This window comes from Balaenoptera musculus, chromosome 2 (genome assembly GCF_009873245.2).
Source record: "Balaenoptera musculus isolate JJ_BM4_2016_0621 chromosome 2, mBalMus1.pri.v3, whole genome shotgun sequence".
Taxonomy (NCBI): Eukaryota; Metazoa; Chordata; class Mammalia; order Artiodactyla; family Balaenopteridae; genus Balaenoptera; species Balaenoptera musculus.
Window position 1 is genome coordinate 135144927 of NC_045786.1, and position 27568 is coordinate 135172494.

The 27568-nt window shown below is 33.1% G+C and overlaps 1 protein-coding gene across 1 annotated transcript in view; it reads right to left on the reverse strand.

The window, feature by feature from the left end:
• Positions 1 to 5476: 5476 nt before the first annotated feature.
• Positions 5477 to 27568, reverse strand: part of C2H14orf39 (chromosome 2 C14orf39 homolog) — a 50850-nt gene continuing 28758 nt past the window's right edge. The window contains exons 11-18 of the mRNA XM_036844654.1: positions 23799 to 23884; positions 23650 to 23708; positions 20533 to 20594; positions 19305 to 19477; positions 17904 to 17909; positions 17474 to 17612; positions 13561 to 13618; positions 5477 to 5676 (exon numbers count right to left, since the gene is read on the reverse strand). Of these exons, the coding sequence (XP_036700549.1) occupies positions 5477 to 5676; positions 13561 to 13618; positions 17474 to 17612; positions 17904 to 17909; positions 19305 to 19477; positions 20533 to 20594; positions 23650 to 23708; positions 23799 to 23884 (783 nt within the window). The remainder of the gene's footprint in view (positions 5677 to 13560; positions 13619 to 17473; positions 17613 to 17903; positions 17910 to 19304; positions 19478 to 20532; positions 20595 to 23649; positions 23709 to 23798; positions 23885 to 27568) is intronic.

Here is a 27568-nt window from a genome sequence, read left to right on the forward strand (position 1 = left end):
TTTCACTTGAAAGTTTTCCCAACAATCTAAGAAAAAAAAAATTCTACATAATATTCCAGAAAATAAGAGGATAGAACACTTCCTAACTCATTTTATGAGGCTACTACTACCCTATTACCAAAACCAGATAAAGATAATAAAAGAAAGGAAAACTACAGATCAGAATTTCTCATGAACATTGCAAAAATCCTCAATAGAATATTATCAAATTGAATCAGAATAAATAAAAAGGAAAATACATCAGCGTTTATCCCAGGAATGTATGGCTGGTTCAATATTTTAAAAGAAGTCAATGTAATTCATAATATTAATAGACTGAAAAAGAAAACAGTATGATCATATAAATTGATGCAGGAAAATAATTTGGCAAAATTCAACAGCAATTCATATTAAAAATTAACAGCAAACTAGGAATAGAAGGGAATGTTTCCAGCCTGATAAAGGCACCTATGTAATAACCCACAGCTAACATCACACCTAATGGTGAAATACTGAATAACTTCCCCCTAAGATTAGGTACAAAGTGAAGATATCCTCTCTCCCCACCCCTATTCGACATCCTACTGGAAGTCCTATCTGGTGACATTATGTAAGAAAGAGAAATAAAAGGCACATGTGTTGAAAAGGAACGAATGAAACTGTCTCCATTTGCAGACAACATGACTGCTTACATAGAAGATTCCAAAGAATCTACAAAAAAGCTACTAGACCTACTAAGTGAGTTTAGCATGATCACAGGATATAAGGTTAATATAAAAATCAACTATTTCTATATACTAGCAATAAATAATGGGCATTCAAAATAAAATATCAAAAAGCAACATCACTTATAATAGTAACAAAAACCGAAAAAGAAGAAAAGAAAAATAAGTATAAATCCAACAAGATATGTGCAGGATTTGCATTATGAAAATTACAAAATATTGATAAAAGGAAATCAAAGACGATGTAAGTAAATAGAGAAATACACCATGTTCATGGACTGAAGGACTCAAAATTGGTAAAATGTTGCACCTATACGTCTAATTCAATCCCAATTAAAATCCCACAGGCATTTAAAAATATTAACAAGCTGATTCAAAATATATATGGAGGGACTTCGCTGGTGGCACAGTGGTTAAGAATCCACCAGCCAATGCAAGGGACACGGGCTGGAGCCCTGGTCCAGGAAGATCCCACATGCCGCGGAGCAACTAAGCCCTTGCACCACAACTACTGCACCTGCGCTCTAGAGCCCACGAGCCACAACTACTGAGCCTGCGTGCCACAACTACTGAAGCCCACGCCCCTAGAACCCGTGCTCCACAAGAGAAGCCGCCACAATGAGAAGCCCATGCACCGCAATGAAGAGTAGCCCCCGTTCTCTGCAACTAGAGAAAGCCTGCATGCAGCAACAAAGACCCAACACAGCCAAAAATAAATTAATTAATTAATTAATTTAAAAAATATATATATATGGAAAGGCAAAATACTAGAAGAGCTAAAATAATTTTTAAAAAGAACAAAGTGGTACAAAAATCAAAACAGTATACTACTGGCAGAAAAACAGACGCACAGATCAATGGGACAGAATAGAGAGCCCAGAAATAAACCCACACACTTATAGTCAAAGAATCTATGACAAAGGGGGCAAGAAAAGACAGTCTTTTCAGTAAGTGGTCCCGGAAAAACTGGGCAGCTACATGTAAAAGAATGAAATTAGAACATTTTTAACATCATATACCAAAACTCAAAATGGGGTAAAGACCTAAATGTAAGACCAGAAACCATACAAATCCTAGAAGAAAACATAGGCAGAACACTCTTTGACATAAATCATAGCAATATTTTTTTGGATCTGTCTCCTAAGGTAAAGGGAAAAAAAGCAAAAATAAACAAATAGGACCTAATTAGACTTAAAAGCTCTTGCACAGCAAAGGAAACCATCAACAAAATGAATAGACAACCTACTGAATAGGAGAAAATATTTGCAAAATGATATGACTGATAAGGCGTTAATATTCAAAATATAAACAGCTCATACTACTCAATGTCAAAACAAAAACAAAAACAAAAAAACAACCTGATTAAGAAATGGGCAGAAGACCTGAATAGACATTTCTCCAAAGAACACAAAGATAGTCAACAGGCACAATGAACGATGCTCAACACCGTTAACTACCAGAGAAATACAAATCAAAACCACAATGAAATACCACCTCACATCTGCAAGAGTAGCTATCATCAAAAAGACCACAAAAACCAAATGTTGGCGAGGACGTGGAGAAGAGAACCCTTGTACACTGTTGGTGGGAATGTAAACTGGTGCAGTCACTATGGAAAACAGTATGAAGGTTCCTAAAATAACTAAAAATAGAACTACCATATGACCCAGCAATTCCACTCCTGGGTATATATATGAAAACAAAAACGTGAACTTGAAAAGATATATGCACCCCAATGTCCATAGCAGCATTATTTACAATAGCCAAGATATGGAAGCAAGCTAAGGGTCCATCAACAGATGAATGGATAAAGAAAATGTGAGATATATATATATATATATGTAATGGAATACAACTTAGCCATAAAAAAGAATGAATTTTTGCCATTTGCAACGACATGGATGGACTTGGAGGTTATTATGCTTAGTGAAGAAAGTCAGATAGAGAAAGCAAATACTGTATGATATCACTTATATGTGGAATCTAAAAAATACAACAAACTAGTGAATATAACAAAAAAAGAAGCAGACACAGATACAGAGAACACTAGTGGTTACCTGTGTGGAAAGGGAAGAGGAGAGAGACGAGATAGGAGTAGGGGGTTAAGAGGTACCAACTACTATATATATAAAATAAATAATCTGCAAGGATATATTATACAGCATACGGAATACAGCTAATATTTTAGAATAGCTATAAATGGAGTATAACCTTTAAACTGTGAATCACTATGTTATACATCTGAAACTTATATAATATTGTAAATCAACTATACCTCAACTTAAAAAATAAAGAAGAAAAAGAGCATTTTAGAAAAGAAAAAAAAGTAAAAAGAACAAGGTTAGAGGACTTGCACCACCCAATCTCAAGATTCATTATAAATCTACAGTAATCAAAACAATGTGGTATTGGTAAAAGGACAGACATACAAATCAATGGAAAAGAATAGAGAGTCCAGAAATAGACCCATACAAACATGGTCAATTGATTATTGCCAGGGAGCTCCCTGGTTGCCTAGTGGTTAGGATTCCGGGCTTTCACTGTCGTGGCCCAGGTTCAATCCCTGGTTGGGGAACTGAGACCCCGCAAGCTGCACAGCGCAGCCAAAGGAAAAAAAAAATTGATTATTGCCAAAGGTACAAATGCAGTTCAATGGAGAAAGGGTAGTCTTTTCAGCAAATGATGCAAAAAAAAAATGTATCTTGATACATACCTCACATCTTATATAAAAACTTAAAATGTACCACAGACATAAATGTAAGTACAAAACTCTAAAACTTTTAAAAGAAAACATAGGAGAAAAATTTATGACCTTGGGTTTGGCAAAGAGTTTTTAAATATGACACCAAAAGCATGTTCCAATTATAGATCGGACTTTATCAAAATTAAAAATTTTTATTCTGTGAAAGACACTGTTAATAAAAAGATAAGCCACAGATGGGGAGAAAATATTTGCAAATAAAGGACCTATGTCCAGAATACATAAAGAATTTGCATAATTCAACAATAAGAAAACAAACAACCCAAATTTTTAATGAAAACAGATATTCAGATGGAAAATAAGCATGTGAAAAGATGCTCAACATCATTAGACTTTAGGGAAATACAAATTAAAACTACAGCAATATACCACTTTATACCTATTAGAATGGGGGCTTCCCTGGTGGTGCAGTGGTTGAGAATCTGCCTGCCAATGCAGGGGACACGGGTTCGAGCCCTGGTCTGGGAAGATCCCACATGCCACGGAGCAACTGGGCCCGTGAGCCACAATTACTGAGCCTGCACGTCTGGAGCCTGTGCTCCGCAACAATAGAGGCCGCGATAGTGAGAGGCCCGCGCACCGCGATGAAGAGTGGCCCCCGCTTGCCCCAACTAGAGAAAGCCCTCGCACAGAAACGAAGATCCAACACAGCCAAAAATAAATAAATAAATTAATTAAATAAAATATGTATGTTATCTCTAAAAATAAATAAATAAATAAATAAATAAATGGATAGCAACATTAAAAAAAAATAGTTGGTATAAAAAGAAAATTCCAGGTTTTTAACTGAAATTTTCATCTTTAAACCAACTGTTGAAGGTTTTTTAAAACACAATCCAAAGTTTCCTTAAATTCTTTCTATCATTAGTTATACCATCCTTTTGACTTCTAAAAAGTTTGGGAAGGTTTACTTTAATACAATTGTGATATGTTATGGACACCCTGAAGAAGCAAGATTGATTCTCACCCAAAATTTGGTTTGGATGTTGAGATTGATGACACCACACATTCCAATAGGGTATGAAAAAGTTATTACTCATATAATAACATTTTCTGGGGAGAGCAGACCAGCCCTCACAAGCTGGTCTGAAAATGGCTTGATAGAGCAGAGAAGGGAGACTGGCTTTTGGTTTTTATGGTGGTTAGGGGTGGGCCATGGCAAAAGTTCCTATACATGGTTTGAACTTCCCAGTGATGCCAAAGAAGGAAACACCTGTGCTTTCTTACCAGCTTGACCAGATGTGGGGCAGAAGGGGAAGAAAACAGGGTGAGGCTCAAAATCTTTCAGCAGTCACACATCTAGATATGGATCAGACTCTTTATTTCTTGATAACTCAATACAACTAATTTTAAAAAGCACAAATACAAAGATATTGAGCAATTATGTTTATATAATTTCATCAAATTTTAATTATCTTCATTTAAGCTATATAATTGATTGACAAGCAAATACTACATATAAAACATAAAGGTGAATTTTTTGTTGAAGACAGGAAACAAAATTTTAAATGTTCTTCAAAAAAGTTTAAGCAAAAATAAATATTAACAGTATCACAATTAATGCAACCAACCAATTTTCAGAAATTACTCTAGCATTTCACATTTAATTTCCTTCTACTAAAGCTATTAGAATAAATGATAATATTTGAATTTTTGTTGTATTAGAAGAAAATAACACATTTTATTCACTATCAATAACATAAATTCTTTGAGATCATTATTAAAGTACCACTCTTTTACTGCAGCAGTGAAGCATAGGTTCTGTACGAATATAGCTTGCAAAATCAAAACCAAAATAAATTATGATAGCTAATGCTGCAAATAAAAACAAAAGTAGATGACAGTCTTAATATCCTTCAATATTTAAATAAATATAATCAAATAATGTTACTATGGTAACCCATTATTTCTTTAATCAACAAAAGAAAGTGGTCTTCATAGTTTAATAATGTAAATTTCTGCCCTAGATGATTACAGAGTAGTAAAATAATTCAATAGATTAGTAACTAGTTCAAAACAAAGTAAATTGTGTGGTATTTTGTGAGGAGGATGAAAACTCTTTTACAGAAGAAGGTGTTGAGTTTTGATCCTGTTCAAATGGAAATGGAAAACTAAAATCATCTCTTCCAGCTCCAAATGTATGAGTTGAAGAGTCCGATGGAAAAGAAAAAGTAAAGGTATCTTCTCCTTCTGGTTTCCCAAATAAGTTTCCTGAGGAAGATAAATATTACAATATCATGCTATTCATGTTACATAATATGATTAATTTGGTTATAATCTACCAAATTACAGTATACTGCACACAATAAATAGGTTAACATTGAATCACATATTTAACTGTTTTCCTCTTATGTGTAAAGCATTGTCCTTTGTACTGTGGAAGGTTAAACAGGTCCAAACTTAAACCCCACTTTCATGTAATTTGAATTCAAGTATATAAAGAACTAGTATATAGGGTAGAAAGAGGAGTAATAAATCTCAAATGGAGAGAATAGCACAGAGGAACAGAAATAGGTGTGCATAGGAAATATAAGGGTAACAGAAGTCAATTCAGCTTATCAGAAGCATTGAGAAATAACAAAGAGTTATTAAAATGGAATTAATAAAGATGAGCTTGTAAAGACTGCTGAATTTCCAGCTATAGAATCTGGACTTTATTTGATAGATAAGATGAACCCATTAAAAGTTTACAAGCAGAGATATGACAAGATTTGAACTGCTTTATAAGGATTACTCAGGAGAGAATGTGTAGAAAGCCTGGAACAGGAAAATGTTTAGAAATGGGGCTAACAAGAAAGAGATGATGAAAGCTTGGCATTACCTACAATCATAGAAAAGGGAATGGAGAAAGAAATGTTAGATTTGAGACATATTTTATAAGTCAAATTTATTCAACTATTACTTACTGCATAACTACAATATACTGTTTGTGGCACTGTTCAAGGAAATTGACAGAACAGTGAAAAGGATTTTATAGTTTTAAAAGGAATTTTTGAAATCAACTTTACATAAAGAATTACTTGGTTAATGATTCCCAGAATTGCCTTTAAGGAAAAATATTGTTTTTCATTCATTATATTATTTAAGACTATAATTATAAAAATATATTTTCAACATCTTAATTAGAATTTTTAATTACTATTAAACAATTTTAAAAGTACAGTAATCCAAAGACTTACTTGAAATAAGTCTTTTAAAGCATTTATATTTTTTCCACAGAGAACCAATTCAATTAATACATTAAGCAAAACAATTTACTTTGTGCCACTTTGAAATTTCATATATTTTCAAATATCTCAGTTATTTTACCCTAAATAAAGCTGAGCCAACCAGCAATAGGGTGGGTGGGTAGATGGATGGCTGGAGGGATGGACAGATGGATGGACTGATCCTTGGGTTCTTCCTCTCTCCCTTTCTCACTTCAGTACATATCCATAAGACTTAAACAAAGGAAAACAGCTATAACATAGCTATAGATCCAGAAAGAACTAAAAATCTTGAATCTCCCTTTGAAAAATGAATTTGACATTATTTTAATTTCAGAACAAAAGAAGTTCATATGAAGTCTTCATAAAACTCCTGTGATCACCTTAAATAAAATAATAGATTACTGTGCAAGATTACTGTGTAGTCTAGGTGCAGTGGAGAATTCAAAGGTAAACAAAACAAGAGTCCCTGCCCTCAAAGAACCTATGATTAGAAAAGGTTTTATATATATTCATAAATAATGAGAGTATAATAATGGTATAGATACAAAAAAGTATTTTAAAAAAGACATTCAGAAAAGTGAGGGAAAGAGCTTTTTTTTTCAAAATAGAAAATAAATTTTATTTCTATGTTAACGATGACTAAAAATTCAGAAAAATATCTTTAAAATTTATAATTTGTAATAGTATGTGCAGAAGTCGTATACCTAGAAATAACCTAATTAAATATGGCTACTTTACTTTTACCATGTTTTAAAAATGACTAATGGAAAGTCAATTCCAATTGCTGTCCGTCTGTTGTTGATCTGGGAAGTTTTCATAGACTCAGTTACTTAGTCTTCAGATAATATCCTCTTTACTTTCTGTTAGGCAACCAGAGCCCCAAGTTTTGCAGCTTGGGGAATAGTCTTCATCTAGGCCCTTTTAGGGAGAGACCTTTTTGGAATGGAATGTCAAAGGGGAAAAATAAAAGGTTCTGTGGAAGAGAACTTGGTCTTGAAAAGATGGTTAGAAAGTGATAGAAGTTGAGGATTTCAGGAAGAAAAAGTGGGTAAGAAAGTGTGGGCAGATTTGGGATGAAGTGAGTTCTTCAGTATGGGCAAACACAGATAATTTTTATAGGAGAAAAGGTTTAGGAGCTAGGTTAGAAAACTGGGAGCATAATTTGCTACTCCAGGGGAGCCACTAAAGGTATTTAACCAGGGCAATGAGATGGCCAACATTATGCATAAGGAGAGTAATTGGGGTATGATCTATAAGTAAGCTAAAAGGATGAAAAGACCAACCACAATGTTACTGCAATAGCCCAAGTGAATGGTAATAAGACTTTGAAATATAATGATTTCCATATAATGAAAATAGAAAAGAAAATAAATATTTCAGAGAGAGAACTGATAAAACTTGATGACTAGCTGAATGTAGTCACAGGCACAGAAGGAAGTTAAAATTAACACTGATGTTCTGAGTCTTGGCAACTAGAATAATGGAGAGACCATTAGGTATATCAGAAAGAGAACAAGTTTGATTTCAGATATACTGAGTTTTTAATGTCAACAGATGCCTTAGATATAAAGAGATATCAATTATACAATTATAAATAAAGTCCTACCAGACGACTTCACTGGTGAATTTTACCAAACATTTAAAGAAGAATTAATTGTCAATCTTTCTCAAGCTCTTCAAGGAAATCAAAGAGGGAACATTTCCAAACTCATTTTATGAAGCCAGCATTACCTTCATACCAAAGCCAGAAAAGGACACTACCAGAAAAAAAACTACAGACCAATATCTCCGATGAATATAGATGCAAAAATTCTCACTAAAATACTTGCAAACTGAATTAAGCAGCATGTTAAAAGGATCATTCATCATGCTCAAGTGGGACTTATACCTGGGATGCAAGGATGGTTTGATGTATGCAAATCAATCAACATGATACATCACATTAATAGAATGAAAGAAAAAAATCATATGATCATCTCAATAGTTGCAGAGACAGCATTTGACAAATTCAACTCATTCATGATAAAACTCTTAAAAAATTAGGTATAGAAGAAACTCACCTCAACATAATAAGCATAATAAAGGCTATATACAATAAGCCCATAGCTAACATCATACACAATAATAAAAGATTGAAAGCTTTTCCTCTAAGATCAGGAACAAGACAAGAGTGTCCACTCCCATTCAACACAGTATCGAGAGTCCATGTCAGAGCATTCAGGCAAGAAAAAGAAATAAAAAGTCTCAAAATTGGAAAGTAAGAGGTAAAATTATTTCTATTTACAGATGGCATGATTTTATATATAGAAAGTCCTAAAGACTCCACCAAAAAATTGTTATATCTAAACAACAAATTCACTAAAGTTGCAAGATACATAATAAACATCCAAAAATCAGTAGCATTTCTGTACACTAACAAATTATCTGAAAAAGGAATAAAGGAAATGATCCCATTTACACCAAAACAATTAAAGACTTAGGAATAAACTTAACCAAAGAGGTAAAAGACCTCTACTCTGAAAACTACAAGACATTGGTGAAAAAAATTGAAGACAGAAATAAATGGAAAGGTATCCCATGTTCACAGATTGGAAGAATTAATATTGCTAAAATGCCAATACTACCAAAAGCCATCTATAGATTCAGGATGATCTCTATCAAGATTCTAATGACATTTTTTACAGAAGTAGAAAAAAAATCCAAAATTTATATGGAACCACAAAAGAAAAGCCAAAGCAATCCTGAGAAAGAACAAGGAGGGAGGCATCACACTCCTGATTTCAAGCTATAGTAATCAAAACAGAATGGTACTGATATAAAAACAGACAAATAGATCAATGGACCAGAACTGAGAGCCCAGAAATAAACCCAAGCACACACAATTAACTGATATTTGACAGGGGAGCCAAGAATACTCAATGGAGAAAAGACAGTCTCTTCAATAAATGGTGCTGGGAAAATAGGATATTCATATGTAAAAGAATGAAACTAGACCCACTACCTTACATCACTCACAAAAATTAACTCAAAACAGAGTAAAGACTTAAATGTAAGACCTGACACCATGAAACTCCTAGAAGAAAATATAGGAAAAAAGATCCTTGATATGAGTCTTGGCAACAATATTGGATATGACACCTAAAGCACAAGCAACAGAATGAAAAATAAATGGGATTGCATCAAACTAAGAAGCTTCTTCACAACAAAAGAAACAATCAACAATGTGAAAAGACAACTTACAAAATGGGAAAATATATTTGTAAACCATATATCCAATAAAGGGTTAACATCCAAAATATATAAAGAACTTATACAACACAACAGCAAACAAACAAATAATTCAATTAAAAAATGGGCAAACAATCTGAATGGGCATTTTTCCAAAGAAGATATACAAATGGGCAACAGATACATGAAAAGATGCTCAACGTCACTAGTCACTAGGAAAATGCAAATTAAAAACACAATGAGGGACTTCCCTGGTGGTCCAGTGGTTAAGAATCCGCCTGTCAATGCAGGGGACATGGGTTCAATCCCTTGTCCGGGAAGATCCCACATGCTGTGGGGCAACTAAGCCCGTGCACCACAACTACTGAGCTCATGCTCTAGAGCCCGTGCACTACAACTACTGAAGCCCATGCATTCTAGCACCTGTGCACCGCAACTACTGAGCCCATGGGCCACAACTACTGAAGCCCACACACCTACAGCCCATGTTCCACAACAAGAAAAGCCACTGCAATGAGAAGCCCGCACACCACAACAAATAGCCCCCGCTTGCCACAACTAGAGAAAGCCTGCGTGCATCAATGAAGACCTAGTGCAGCCAGAAAAAAAAAAAAAAATGAAAAAAACAACAACAGAAACACAATGAGATATCTTCTCATACCTGTTAGAATGGCCATCATCAAAAAGACAAGAAATAACAAATGTTGGAGAGGATGTACAGAAAAAGGAACTCTTGTGCACTATTGGTGGGATTATAGACTGCTAAAGCCACTATGGAAACAGTATGGAAATTCCTCAAAAAATTAAAAATATAACCACTATATGATCCACCAATTCCACTTCTGGGAATATATCCAAAAGAAATGAAACACTAACTTAAAAAGATATCTGCACCCCTATGTTCATAGCAGCATTATTTACAATAACCAAGATATGGAAATAACCTGTGTGTGAAATGATGGATGAATGGATAAAGAAGTTGTGAGATACCTAAATATGTATACATACATATACAAATATTATTCAGCCATAAAAAAGGAGAAAATCCTGTCATTTACAACAACATGGATGGACCTTGAGGGCATTATGCTAAGTGAAATAAGTCAGACCTGTATGATCTCACTTATAAGTAGAAACTAAAAAATTAGAAAAGAAAGAAACCAAACTCCCAGAAAAAGAGATCAGATTTGTGGTTACCAGAGGTGAGGGTATGGAGAGGGGAAATTGGGAGAAGGTGGTCAAAAGGTACAAACTTCCAGTTATAAGATAAATAAGTACTAGGGATGTAATGTACAACATGATGCCAGAGTTAACATTACTGTTATATATATGAAAATTGTTAAGGGATTAAATCCTAAAAGTTCTCATAACAAAGAAGAAAAAAATTTTTTTAATTGTTTCTATATTTGATGATGGATGCTAACTAAACTTACTGCAGGAATCATTTCACAATATAAGTACTTCAAACCATTATGTAACACACCTTAAATTTATACAGTGGTGTATGACAATTTTATCTCAGTAAAACGTGGGGGGAGGCTAAGAAAAGTAAGGTCCAGGAGTTTAAGAGAATTAGGAGAAGTCAGGGAGGGAAGATATGTATTATAATATTTGAAAATGCTGAAGTGATTGAGTGTCAAATGAGAGTGTCAAAGGGGAGAATGTAAATAGATTTAATATTTTAGATAGTCGCATTTAAAGAATGTCTACAATTGCTGGATTCGTTATGGTCTTGTGGCATTTAATAACCATTTATGACAATTCCAAAATTTATGCCTCACCCCAATGAATTCCAGGTTCATATATAAAATTTCCTACTTACTTTCACTCAGATATCTAATATAGGCTTTTCAGTGATAACACTTCTAAAATTAAACTCCTGTCAATCTCAAATTAACTTCTACAGCCTTCTATATTTCAACAGATGTTAATTCCATTCTTAAAATTATTCAGGTCAAAATCTTGGCATCATCCTTCTTTCTCTTAATCCTTACATCCAGTCCATAAGCAGATCCTTACAACTCTACCTTCAGAAAACTTAATAACCAAAATCTGACCTCTTCTCACCACTTCCACTTACATCATCCACACCATTATCAGTTCTCACCTGTATTACTTCAATAGCTCCCTAATCAATCTCCCTGATCTCCCCCACGTTTCCATATGGTCTGTTCTCCGTATAGCAGCCAAACAATTCTTTTAAAACCTGTCAGATCATTTCAGTCCTTGCTGAAAACTCTCCAATAGCTTCCTATCTCAAACAGAAAAAAAACACCCCAAAGTCCTTAAATGGTCTAAGTGTCCCCTATGGTTTGCTCTCCCTCCAACTTCTCTGATTTAATTTCTTAACAGTTTTTCCTTCCTTATTTGATTCCAATTATATCAATTAAGCTGCTGTTCAATGAACATGCTGAGCACACTCCCATCTCAAGGCCTTTGAACCCTCTGCCTAGAACAGTTATCCCAGTAGCTTGTACCTGCACCTCCTTCAGGTCTCTGCTCAAATGCTGCCTTTTAGTGATGCCTTCTCTGATTCCCTTGGAACACAGCAAGTATCTTCCCAATCCAAATACTCCCTATTTCCCTTACTCTGCTTTAGTTTTCTTCATAATATTTATCCCCACAAGTGAGTAGAGTTAACATCAGGCCTGTGCTGATCCAGGCCCACCTGGAAGAATGACCTTGGAGTCTGACTCCTCATAGCACTGTTTTCTTAGAAAATAAGAATTAAGGAAAATGTATAATGATGTGTTTGACTAGTCGACTGGGTGGGACTACACCTGAATTAGAGGACCTGTGACTTGGTATATAGTCCTTCCTAGCTCTCAGGTGGGAAACCAAGGCTGAAGCTTTTGTGTGTCAAGGTGATTTACCTGCGCCATGCCTTCTGTCCATAGCAGCTTTACATGTCCCATGTAGACGAGGTAGCAAAAGAAAGCTTATTATTTGGGTTGCCGGTGGGCCTCTCAATAAGATAAAGATGCTGTACATGCTGTTATATCCTATCCTGTATCTTTCTATAAAGCTAAGTAAATCTAAGACTAAAAATTGTGACAGTGAGTCTGACTGGCAATTCAAATCCATATCAACTGTTTTTTAGTGCATTACCTTACATATAATCATTGTCTATTTTCAGTTTCTCCCACTAGAACATAAACCCTATGAGAATTTTGCATTCTTGTCCACTATTCTATCACCAGAGCCAGAAGCAGTACCTGATATAAAATATACTATATATACATATATTTATTTTTATATGTTGAATAAATGAATTAATCAACGGATAAATGAAGAAAGAAGATCCAATAAAAAGTAAGCCCCAGCGAGACAAGAAGAAATCCAAAAACTCCAGAAGGGAGATGGGAATAGTCAACAATATCAAATGCTGCAAAGTGACTGAATATGATAATAAATATAAAATACTCATAATGTTTGATAATTAGTAAGTCATTAGTAATATTGGAAAAAGCAAGTTTTGGTAGAGTAGTGAGAGAAGAAGATAAATTGCTAAAAAATAATAATAATAATTAGTGAATGGTGCAGAAGTAACGGCTATTTTTAAAGAATAAACTGAGTGCCTAAGAAAATCAGAGACAAACTAAACACAAACGGTGAAAGTTAACATGGTTTTATATATAGCAAACTTCAAATCACTTACCAATTTCTTGTTGTGATGAGAGAAGATTTAAATTTCCTGCAGAATAATGTTCATTATACTGAAAAATAATTTCCATTAAATATTACTCATGAAATCAGTAGAACAGTAGGTACAGCATTTATATTAGACTCTAAAGCCTAGTTGTTCTAATAAGCATAATTAGAGTAGACAAAATTGCAACATTCTATATAGCACATTATTGTAATTAAAAAGAGATCTATCTTCAAAACTATCATTGACTTATATTAAAATAAGGTTTATTGATTTGACTCTGGCAATAGATAAAATATTAATAGGCAATATATATATATTATACCAAGGATACTTCCTACTTTGGAATACTAATATAACCTAAAATTCTAATTAACTTTGTTTTATTCTGAAGGCCTTTTACAAATCAGGTTGTTGTTACTGCTTTCCTGACTATAAAAATAATACAAAGTATTACAGCTTCATGTCAGTTCAAATAAAGTTTTGCTGCCAAGAGGGTCCGTTTTCTCTGTAAAACAGGGTTTTCAAAAAATGGGATCATGAAACATAGTTTTCTGTCCTCTTTTTTTTCCTCTTAACATTGCATTATGAGCATTTTTCCACATAACTATTCTTCCAAAACCTTATTCTTTTTATGGCATTTTAATATTCTTCTAATATGGACATACAATATAGTTTCAATCATTCTTTTGTTTAAAACATTTAGGTTGTTTCTATTTTTTTCTAACATAAATCACACTTGAATATATACTATTATGCACAGATTTATACTTCTTTGACAATTAATAAGGAAAGCTGTTTTTCCCAGAGATTTTATAAGGCACTTGAATTTCTTTTTTGGTGAATTATCTATTCACCAAATAGACTCTGTCCATATCTCTATTGAGGCAGTAATTTTCTTGCTGGTACATATAAGCTCTTTATATAATAAAGATCTTAACTGTTTGTCATATTATTGCAAATATTTTATATCACATTATCATTTTGCCTTTAAATTTTTTTAACATATAAAATTTTGTATGTAACCAAACCAAAACCCTCTTTATTTTCTTTTGGCTCTTCTTCCACTGTTTTTATGCTTAGAGAATACTTCCTTCTCTTAAGATCTGGTAAATATTCACCTATATTTCTTCTGAAATATTTTATGGTTAACATTTTAAAATTTAATGCATCTATAATATCTATTGGTGTACAGTGTAAGACAAATGCCTAATTTATCCCCACTAATTTGTGGTCCTATCTATATCGCATTCTAAATTCTTTTGTTTCAAGACATTTCCCATGCCATTGATCAATCAATCAATCCTTGTACCTTTACCACACTATTTTGATTGCTCTAGGTTTATGTAGAAAGTGAAGTTCCCCCTTATCAGTCTTCTATTTCATAATATTCTCTTATTATTAAAATCAGTAGGAGCCATAATAATATCCTCTCTTTCATTCCTAATATAGGCAAATCTTATCTTTTTCTTTGTCAATCTAGTAAGTTTATAAATTTTGTCCATTTTTTTCAAACAACCAACTCTGGCTTTGCTAATTTTCTCGATTGTTTGTTTTCTATTTCATTGACTTCTTATTTTTCGTAGTTTTTCATTCTACTTACTTTGGGTTTACTTTCTTCTTTTTTTAGCTTTTCAAGGTGGAACTTTAGGTCACTGATTACAGACCTTTCTTCTTTTCTATTAATTTAATTATTTAAATGGTTAATTAAATTATTTAAAGTTATTTTGCTCTGGTTTTGGCAGCAACCTACAATTTTTGATATGCTGAATTTTCATAACCATTCATTTCAAAATTTTTTCTAATTTCTTCTTTGATCCATGGCCTAAATATTTAGGACTTTCCTAATATCTTATTGATTTCTAATTTAATTCCATTATGATCAGATAACATACTCCGTATAATTTCTATCCTTTTAAATTTATTAGGAGCCACTTAATGGCCCAGAATATGGTCTATCTTGGTGAATGTACCATCAGCGCTTGAAAAGAATAAATATGCTGCAGTTGTTGGATGTGGTATTCTATAAATGTCTGTTAGGTCGAGGGGGTCGATGGGGTTGTTCAGATTTTATATAAGATCTTTCTTGATTGTGTTGCCTAATTCTATCAATTGCTGAGAAAGGGGTGTTAAAAATCTCCAACTAAGTTTGTGTTTTTGTCTATTTCTCCCTTTAATCCTGTCAATTTTTGTTTCTACATACACATGTAGTTGAAAAGACCAACTACCTACCTGAAAATTTTTTCACACTGAGAATATATGAAGTTTATTTAGAATTACAAAGCCAAATTAATTTTTAAACTGCCTTTAACTGAAATTTAAATCATTGCTATCCTGAGATTCTGTTTTATGAACAGATGTCAATTTGAGCCACCTGAAGTTGAAAACATAAAGATAATGGGGGAACGTTGTTATGCTGTCAATACTAAGAATCTTTTAAAAAATTGCCTCTGCAAGTGGTATTGGGAAAGTTGGAGAGCTACATGTAAATCAATGAAGTTAGAACACACCTTCATGCCATACACAAAAATAAACTCAAAATGGCTTAAAGACTTAAATATAAAACAAAACACCATAAAACTCCTAGAAGAGAACATAGGCAAAACATTCTCTGACATAAATCATACCAATGTTTTCTTAGGTCAGTCTCCCAATGCAATAGAAGTAAAAGCAAAAATAAACAAATAGAACCTAATCAAACTTACAAGCTTTTGCACAGCAAAAGAAACCTTAAACAAAACGAAAAGACAACCTACAGACTGGGAGAAAATATTTGCAAATGATGTGACCAACAGGGCTTAATTTCCAAAACATAGAAACAGCTCATACAACTCAACAACAACAACAAAACAAACAACCCAATCAAAAAATGGGCAGAAGAACTAAACAGACATTTCTCCAAAGAAGACATACAGATGGCCAATAGGAACATGAAAAGATGCTTAATATCGCTAATTATTAGAGAAATGCAAATCAAAAGTACAATGAGATACCACCTCACACCAGTCAGAGTGGCCATAATTAAAAAGTTTACAAATAACAAATGTTGGAGAGGATGTGGAGAAAAGGGAACCCTCCTACACTGTTGGTGGGAATGTAAATTGGTGCAGCCACAATGGAAAACAGTATGGAGGTTCCTCAAAAAACTAAAAATAGAGTTGTCATACGATCCAGCAATCCCAGTCCTGAACATATATCCAGACAAAATTATAATTCTAAAAAATACATACACCCCTGTGTTCACAGCAGCACTACTTATAATAGCCAAGACGTGGAAACAACCTAAATGTCTGTCGACAGATGAATGGATAAAGATGTGGCATATATATATACAATGGAATATTACTCAGTCATTAAAAAGAATGAAATGATGCCATGTTGCAGCAACATGGATGAACCTAGAAATTATCATACTAAGTGAACTAAGTCAGAAAGAGAAATACAAATACCATATGATATCACTTACATGTGGAATCTAAAATATGACACAAGTCAACATATCTACAAAACAAAAACAGACTCACAGATATAGAGAACGGACTTGTGGTTGCCAAGGAGGGGTAAGGGGAGGGAAGGATTGGGAGTCTAGGATTAGCAAAGGCAGACTTTGTATATAGGATGGATAAACAACAAGTTCTGACTGTACAGCACAGGGAACTATATTCAATATCCTGTGGCGAACCATAATGGAAAAGAATATGAAAAAGAATATATATATATATAACTGACTCACTTTGCTGTACAGCAGAAATGAACACAACATTGTGCATCAACTATACATCAATAAAATTTTTTTTAAAAATAAAATAAATTGCCTCTGTTTTGTACTGTGCTCCAAGGAAGTTTAGTATTAAAGAATTACACTTTTTGAGGTTTCAGTGTACAATTTTTTTAGAAATAAAACTTTAGCTTCTCATATTACCTGATGTGATGAGATTTCTGAATCAAATACAGAAGAATCAAATAAATTCAATCCAGGAGATCTAGAAGTATAACTCATAAAAAAAGAAAATCCAGGGGATTCCTTTTGTGTTTGACATTCCGTAGCTGTATTTCTATTTCTGATACAGAGAAATAAGAAACCATCAAAATGTTAAATACATATTATTAAATATTGCAGACTGGTAAGCACCATAGGCAATGGCATAGAGGTAAGAATTAGCATAGCAGGAAAAGGGAGGAAGTAGTTATTGAAGTGACAAACCTATGGAGAAAAAAACAAACCTATGGTTTTGGGTGGAGAATAATATTAACTAAAGTAGAATAATCAATTATGAAATGATAATAAAGAATTCCTACTAAGAATATACTGTCAGGCTCTATTCTATGTATTTTCATCATCATTAATTTACTTATTCCTCACAATAACCCTATGAGATAGCTACCATTATTATCACCTCCATTTCAGAGAAGAGGATTTTGAAGCATAGGAAGATTAAATGATTTGCTCAAAAGAATGTAAGTGCCAGAGTTGGGATTTGAATGTAGCAACAACGATTCAAAGTCTAAGCTCTTAAGCCTGATGCTATACTGTCCCCAAGATCTTGAAAGCAGTCACAAAATTTTAGTCTTAATGAGAAGCCAGTCATGACAGATTGTTTCATAAGGAAGTTAAGTTATAAAATGATTTGGGAAAAATAATTAGACAAGACAGTATATAACACAGTGGTTAAAAGCATGAATTCTGGAGGCAGAACTGCCTGGGTTTAAATCTCAACTCTGTCACCGACGAGTTGTATCACCTGTGATTCTGTTTCCTCTTCTATAAAATAAAGATAATAATGTACTTACATCTCATAAAGCCGTTGTGAACATGAAAGGAGCAATATTTATTAAATGCTTACACATAGTGCTGTTAAGTGCGTGTTAAATAATAGAAGTCTGAAGATACTTCTATAACTCTCTCCATGACCATTAATGAGTCACTTTACAGACTGGTTTTCTCACCCATAAAGAGAGGTTTTAGTATACGAATGCCACATCCTTTTACAGTTCTCAGATTTGATGATGAGTTCCACTTTGAACATGCTGTGTTTGAGTCAACAGCATGACATTCATATATAAAAATCTTAGTAGCAATTTAAAAAACAGAGTAGAACACAGGTGAGAGATTCCTGATGAAGTGAAATCTGTTTGACATATATTTTAGAAGAATCTCAGGGTTCAGATTTAAGAAAAGATTGAACTAAACAGAGAGCTTGAATGCAGAACTATTTTCTTGGCTGTAAACTACAAATCTGTATTTTCCAAAGTTAAATAATGATGTTAGAGATATTTATGCCTACCAAGGTTACTTAAAAGAACGGTAACTCTTGTTTTAGACACTATAACATTAAGAAAAAACGACTGCTGGAACATTATTCAATGTCCACAACTTACCAAATGTGATAGTAACTTTTTAGCTTGACATTTAAAATTTTTCCATACATTTTTAATTCTTCTGAAAATCTTAAATCTTATACTATTGAACTTGATAAATACTCAGGATCTAGTCCACCTTCAGCTAAATGTTTCAGGGAAAATGGGGAAGAGGATCTAAGAAACAAGATGGCAGAATGTTTATAACTGTTCCAACAGAGTGATAGGTACATGAGAGTTCATTATACTGCTCTCTCTCTCCTTTGTATGTTTGAAATATTCCATAATAAAAACTTTTAAAAGTTACAGGTATTAGGCATTTTACTATTCCTATCAATTACTTATATAACTCAATATGTAGACTCTTTCATTATAATTACTAATTAAAATCTTACATTTCAAATGAGGGGGTTTTAGGTAATTTCTCCACAGAGTCAGGTGTTCTCACAGCTTCAGGAGTCCTTAAAAATAAAGGAATTTCAGGAGTTTGTGGAAAAATCTCAGCCCTTTCTTCTACTTCATCACTATTACTTTCTATTGGCTTCCCCAAATGTTCGGCATATGTAACCTGCAAATTCAAAGTAACAGAAAACTATAAAAATGAATGTTATTGTATTAATAAACTCACATATGTATAAATATGAGGTTAAAAACATCATATTAACATATGATGTTATCATTTCATAGACAAAATAAGTAAAATAAGAATAATTGGTGAAAGTGATACCAAAATATATCTGTTCAAAAAACAGGAAAATAATTATTTTTAATTTTCCAATTTTTCTTTTCTTCCCAGGTCTATCTCACCTACCCCTACCTGAAAAAGTAACTCATAACCAGGACACACTCAGATTGATGAAGAAAAATGGTTAGGAATGATTTTTCTTTTAAAATTTCCACATCATGTTCTGGGTCAAGATTTGTATATGATAACCCCTTGAAAGAAAAGAGCAATCTTGCTCTCACTGGTTATGTTCTTTGCACTTTTTGCCCTAATAAATTCATTATACTACTTTCCCTGCAAAGATTGAAAACTTGAATACTAATTTTCCTTTATATCATTTTGTAGGCTAGGAATATGATTTCCCAAATGTTTGTTACCAAATCCCATTACAGAAACAGTTTGGGTCCCTCCAGCAAAAAAATGAAAATGTGCTTTTTACCTGTATTTCTTTACAGCAGAATACTACTCTTGTTTCTCTTGTCTTATCCCTTAGTAGCTACGGTACATTGCCTACACCTATCATCGTTAAAGCTTTCCACTATTAAAAAATATTTTGAAGATACTTTTGTGGCAGCCTGGGCAAATAATTCAATCTTATCAAACAAAATTGTTTTCTTCAGTTATGATTTAGTTGTTGTGGTATCAATTATATATAGTCAATTATTAATGACAATTTTTTGTGTAAATTTTCATGTAAACTTTTTGTGGCTTCGTTTTTAAATCTATAACTCCTCCAAGGGATAGAATCTGTAACATCACAGCAACTTGATTATAAAACTAATAAGATCTAGACCTCACATAAATAATTTTCATTATATCAAATTGAAATTAAAATGGAAACAGAATATTTTAAATTGTAATATTTTGCTTAGAAATTAGAAACCAAACATTTGACTTACTTGTGAAGTACATTTTGATTCTCTCATTTGTTTTACTGTCCCTTTATCTCCACACTCAGCATCTGTTTGTTATATGAGAACAAAATATTTTTTCTGTTTGTAATTTAATTGTAAATAAAACATATTAGCCAAACCATATGAAATTGCCAATATTTAACTATTCTGGGTCTATAAAAATGGAAATTTTAGATAGTTCAACCCAATACATAAAGAAAAGACAATAAAACCTATAGGAACAGTTTAACGAACAAAATTATAAAGAGAACACCCCATGTAACCACCACCTAGGTAAAGAAATAGAACATTATGAGTTCTCCATAAGGCCCCATATTCCACTTATCTTCCTTCTCATCGGTAAACACTATCCTGACTTCTGTAATAATCAATACCCTGATTTGCTTTATACAGTTTTATCACCTAAGCAATATAGTTTTTTTTCCTGTTTTAAAATATGATGAAATAATAATACATTTGTCATGCTTTTTTTTTGTTTAGTATACACTTATGAGATTCGTATGTATTGTTGTATATAAACATAGTTTGCTTCCTTTTATGGATGTAAAGTATTCCATTGTACAAACACAACACAATATATCTATCTATCCATTCTACTGCAAATGGACATTTGGGGTGTTTCTGCTTTGAGGCCATTACAAACAATGTTGTTAACATTCTTCTACATATATACTTGTATATATGTACTTGTATTTCTCTAGGTATATACCTAGGTGTGGAATTACAAAATATAGGGTAGTGTATCTTTCATTTTACCAGGTGTTAAACTATTTTCCAAACTTTAGTTTTGAAACTATTCAACAATTTTTGTTGTGGCAGCTAGCCATCCTGAGCTACCCTAGGAAATCATTAGATTTCACCAGACAAAATTACTAGTTCCAAGTATAATTTAGTTATATGACAATATATTTCATTTATAAATGACAGTCCCTACCAATAGTTATGAGAGTTCTAACTGTCCTACATTCTCATCAACATCTAGTATTGTCAGACTTTCCGCATTTTGCTCATCTGATGGGTGTATAATATCTCATTGTGGGTTTATTTTTCAGTTTCCTGATTTGTTGAACATCTTTTCATATATTTATCGGCCACAAAAGTTTCTCTATTTGAAGTGCCTATTCATTTATTTTGCACATATTTCTAATTGGGTTGTCCGTATTTTTATTCTTGGTTTGTAGAAGTTTTTTATACATTTTTGGAAACTAGTCCTTTGACAGTTTTATGTATTGGAAATATATTCTCTTGCCTCCCGTTCTTTTCATAGTGTCTTTTGATGAATAGAAATTCTTAATTTTAATATAGCCAAATTTATCAATTTTTCTTTTACGATTGGGCTTTTTAATTCTTTTTTTTTTTTAAAGATTTATTGATTGATTGATTGATTGATTGCTATGTTGGGTCTTCGTTTCTGTGCGAGGGCTTTCTCTAGTTGCGGCGAGCGGGGGCCACTCTTCATCGCGGTGCGCGGCCCTCTCACTATCGCGGCCTCTCTTGTTGCGGAGCACAGGCTCCAGACGCGCAGGCTCAGCAATTGTGGCTCACGGGCCCGGCTGCTCCGCGGCATGTGGGATCTTCCCAGACCAGGGCTCGAACCCGTGTCCCCTGCATTAGCAGGCAGATTCTCAACCACTGCGCCACCAGGGAAGCCCTTTAATTCTTTTTAAGAAATTCTTTCCTATCTTGAATAAATGTTTCCCTATTTGGTCATCTGAATGCTTTATAGTTTTGTCTCTTGAGTTCAGTCACACTACTATTTTCACCACATATTAACTTCTTCAAAAGATAGGGTTGGAGACTGTGGAAGAGAGTCTTTTCTTCTTCCAAGATAATTATATGCCTTCTTGGGTGTGAAGCCTCACCATACATGCTCAATGGCAGCTAGGACTATGCCAGATACATGCATTTCCCCATATATCTGTATTAGGGGGTATATTGCTCCTAGAGATTATCTATTCCTCCCTTGTCTAACACTCTGTCAGCTTAGCATATATAGAGGATTATAAACAGGTGAAATATATCACCTGGGCAGATAAGATATAATTCTTTTTTCCAGAAGAAAGCAGGAAGAATATCCATCTGCATTAAATAAGCATATTGTCTTGGTTGAATCCTATATTGAGAGTGAGAGGAATAGACTCATAGTATATTATATGACCATTCTGAATGTGCATATATTTGCAGAATTTTATACTGCCAGAATGAGCCATTATTTTAATTTCAAAATAAGTCAGTAATCCACATGCTATAGACAAGAAGAGGTAAAGACTTTTATATAGCCTAATGAATGGAATAATTACTATTCGTTATTGGGCTACCAAAAATATATATATATACATACATATATATCTATGTGTCTCTATGATATATATTTTATATATACATATACATACATGTATACATATACATACACATATATACATAGAGAGAGAATGAATCTCTGTCTCTCAAGGGTGCATCAAAGTTCCAACAGCTAGTTGATTCTAGGATAATAAACACATACATATATATTCTGTGACCTTTCTATGATTTTATTCAAAGAAAATAATCCAAGATAATAAAATATTTATATAAAAGAATATAGTAGCATTATTTATAACAGCAAAAAACCTGGAAATAACAAAATATTCACTGTGAAAGAATGGCTAAATAAATTACAGCATACCGATGCAAAGACCTATTATAAGTCATCACAAATAGAATCTATTTAATGGCATGGAAAAATATCCTCAACAGTACATCAAGTGGAAAGAAAAGGATACAAAATAATATACATAGTATGCTTCAAATTTGGAGGAATAAACTAAAAGAACAAAACACAGATATGCATAGAAAAAAATATAAGAATATACAACAGTATTATGTAGTGTCAGTTTTATCTGGGTGGTCGTATTTTTGTTTCTTTTATATTTTTCTCCATTTTCCAAATTTTCTACAATAAAATGTATTTGTTTTATATTTAAGAAAAATGTATTTAAAAACTAGGCATGCATGGTCAGTTAACCAGAGATGCAACCAATACAAATAATTTATTTGACTAGTATAAAAACCTGATATAACTTGTTACTCCCATTTCTTAGGAAAAATATAAACAGCAAATACCTGTATCTCCCTTTTCCAGCCATTGATTGCAACTTGATTGTTTCTGTGGAGTTAACAATCTAAAATACAATAAACAAAATTTTTATATTATTTACTGAGCTGATAAATTATTTCAGAAATTAAAGCATTTTCTTATTTTTAAAGGTTACCTGAACTGCATAAAATTTTGTGAACTTTTAAAAGCCGTAACATGTGAACACTTTGAACGGTTATTCACAGCAGAGTCATTCAATACCTGAACAAAAGAAATTAAGCATTAGAATTGACTACACAAAACAATAAAATGTTTCGCTTGCCATGGATAATCAGGGCTCTCCAAGAACACTGTCACCTTCCTCATCCTCACAGTTATCAACATCAACAACAACTACAAACAAAACATTAAATTAAATGAAACAACTACATACAAAACATTAAGTCAAACACTGGGAAACAAAATGGTTTAACTCTCAAGGAATTTGATGTTTTTGACAAGTATAATAACTATGCCTGAGAGTATTTCTTCACTTAAGGTAAACTTTAAAATTTTTCTTCCTTATTCGTGATCAAGTGAATCTTAGCATTTTCTCAACTAATAACCTGATGTCTGTGTCTCTCCATCCCCTATAATCTCACAAATTGACTATAGGAAAGGAAAACAGTAGGTTAAAAGATTAAAGCCTGAAACTTTCTTCTTAAAATATGTATGATATGTATGACAAAGCTAATATTTCATTTTTAACTTTAATTAAATTTAATACTAATATTTAAATCACTACTTTACTAATGTTTGTATTGTCTGTTTCAAGTCTTTCATTCTCCCTGAGTCACTCATTTTGAAGAGTCACTGATTTTTCTTATTTGACCTGAAATTAAAATACCTTTAATAGGAAAGTTTATCCATTTATATTTGTTATAACAGCCACTGGTCTTAATTCTGTCATCTTATGTGCCTTTAGATCATAAGAAAAAGACCTTGTCCCTCAAAGAACACTTGGCCCTTAAAGAACAAGTGTTGTTACAGTTTTGATGTATGTTTTAAAAAATATACATGCTTGTATATTCCTCCTGGTACAAGTATTTCAAGTAATTGTTTAGAGTAGGTGCCAAGAAGTGAAATTGCTGAGTATGTGCGTTTTTATTTTTAATGAGTACTGTGAACCAGTCCCCTAAAGCAGTTGTCCCAAATTATACTCCCACTGTTGTTGACTTCACTAGACATTATCAAATGTTTTAATGTCTGCAAATCTGACAGGTGAAACCAGGTATCTCATTGGTTTAATTTGCATTTCCCTGTTCTCCTGAGGTCAGGCATCTTGTTATGTTTAGTGACCCTTAGTCTTTCCTTTTATGTAAGCTGACTTATCTTTTGACCATTTTTATAGTTTTTTAAATTCATTTTTAAGAATTATTATGTATTTCTTTGTATAGTATACATTCCAGATACCAATCCCCTAAGTGACAATTCTGTCACTCTTTTAACTCTGTTAGTGTCTTTCACCATACAAAAGCTTTTTTATTTTGATATACTCCATTGATCAATTTGTCTTTTACTGTACTACACTGTTATAATAACTGCACTTTGATAATGTTTAAAAATGTTTGGGGATGATGAAAATGTTCTGAAATTAGACAGTGATGATGGTTACACTATCTTGTGAACATACTAAAAACCACTAAATTGTACACTTTAAAACAATCAATTTTATATGTGAATTATATCTCAGTAACAAAAGTTTAAAAATAAACATTTTAATATCTGGTAGTAAGAGTCTCCCTAACATTCTTTTAAAAATCTTTATTTAAAATCATTTATTAATCTATTAATGTAGGAAATCATATTGTTAGATTTTTCTTAATGCTAAACAATCATTGTATTCTTTGGGAAAACCAAGGTTAGTCATAATATATTACTCTTTCAATGTTACATTGCAAAATTTGGTTTGCTAATAACTTATTTAGGATTTTTACATCTATGTTCATTCTTGAGACTACGTACCATAATTTTTCTTTTCTTTCACTATCCTTGTCCTTGCTATCTAATGGATTATTCATTTATAATTTGTTGGATAGTTTCCAACTCTTTTTATACTCTGGAATTGTTTGTATAAAAAGATTATTTAATCCAATGGTTCTCAACTGGGGGCAATTTTGCCTCTTAGGAGACATTTGACAATGGAGATATTTTTGATTGTCATAATTTGGGGATGAGGTGCTATTGGACTCTAGTGGGTCACAAGATGACCCCACAACAAAGAATTATCTGACCCAAAATGTCAAAGTGCCACTATTGAGAAACTCTGATCTAATCCTTAAAGGTTTGGTAGAATTCACCTGAAAAATTGAGTCTGGCGTGTTCTGAAGGGCATGTGTGGTAGAGGGAAAAGGGAGGGAAATAAGGGAGAAAAGAGGGAAATAGGTATTTATATACATTTCAGTTTCACTTACATCTGTTTCTTCTAGGTTACTGATCTATTCATGTTTCTCTTTTTCAGTCTATTTAGCAATTTATATTGTGCTAAAAAACTGTCCATCTTACCTAAATTTTCAAATTTATGGGTATATAGTTTTATAGTATCCTTTTAGGACTTAGAAAAGATTTCTTACGTAAGTGTAGAGATATGCACTTTTCCCCCCTTTTATTCTTTTCTTTTGTTGGGGGGGTATTCTCTTTTTTCTCTACATTTGCTGAAACTTATTAGCTTTGGCTATATTAATTAACCCAACTTTTAAATTTCATTAATTTCTACTTTCTTTGCATTTATTATTTTATTTCTGTATTTTGAGTTAAGCTTTTCATACTTTGAGTGCAACTTTTTATACTTAAAGTTCAGCTAATTTTAATCTTTCTTATTTTCTAGTATGTTTGTTTTCAAATATAAATGTCTCTCTGAGGACCAATTTGGCTACATTTCACAGGTTTGGGTTTATAGTATTCTTTTGAATAGTTTTTAAATTCTATTTTGATTTCTTCTATAACCCAAAAGTAATTTCAAAGTATGTGAATTTCTTTTTTCTCAGCCAAATAGTTTTTTGAGGAGAGGGCTATCTTTTTGTTTAACTTGTATTTTTGTATGCTGTGGTTAATGAAGATAGCAGCTTTTTAGAAGTGGTTGAGATATCCTTTTTGTTCTAGTAAATAGTCAATTTTGGTGAATACTGCAAACAAAATTTAACTGAATTCTGTGTATGTTGGGTACAAAGTTTGCTAATTGTGCTACTCAGGTCCTCTACATCCTTACTTATTTTTCATCTATTTGATTCGTTCTTATGACAGAAACTGCCAGTTTTCTATCCTATCCAAAATCTACATTTCCTTTGTGTTCTGATTTCAAAAGCAAACAAACAGGGGCTTCCCTGGTGGCGCAGTGGTTGAGAGTCTGCCTGCCAATGCAGGGGACACGGGTTCGAGCCCTGATCTGGGAAGATCCCATATGCCGCAGAGCAGCTAGGCCCGTGAGCCACAATTGCTGAGCCTGCGCGTCTGGAGCCTGTGCTCCGCAATGAGAGAGGCCGCGATAATGAGAGGCCCGTGCACCGCGATGAAGAGTGGCCCCCGCTTGCCGCAACTAGAGAAAGCCCTCGCACAGAAACGAAGACCCAACACAGCCATAAATAATAAATAAATAAATTAAAAAAAAAAAAAAAAGCAAACAAACAAAAAAGCCCATCATATTTCTCAACCTTTCTGCAGATGGAGGTAGCCATGTTACAAATTTCTGGCCAATGAAACATGAACATAAATTGTTTAAGGAGCTTCCATAAAAGATCCCTAAAATGAGGCTGACTCAACTAGCCTTTCTCCCCTTCTTCTTTCCTGCCTAGAAGGAAGATATGATGGCAAGTTGTAATGGTTAGCTTCTGACCATGAAATAACCTTGAGGTGAAAGCCTAGCATTAAGGATAACAGGGAAAGAAAACACCAATGAAGCTTGAGAAA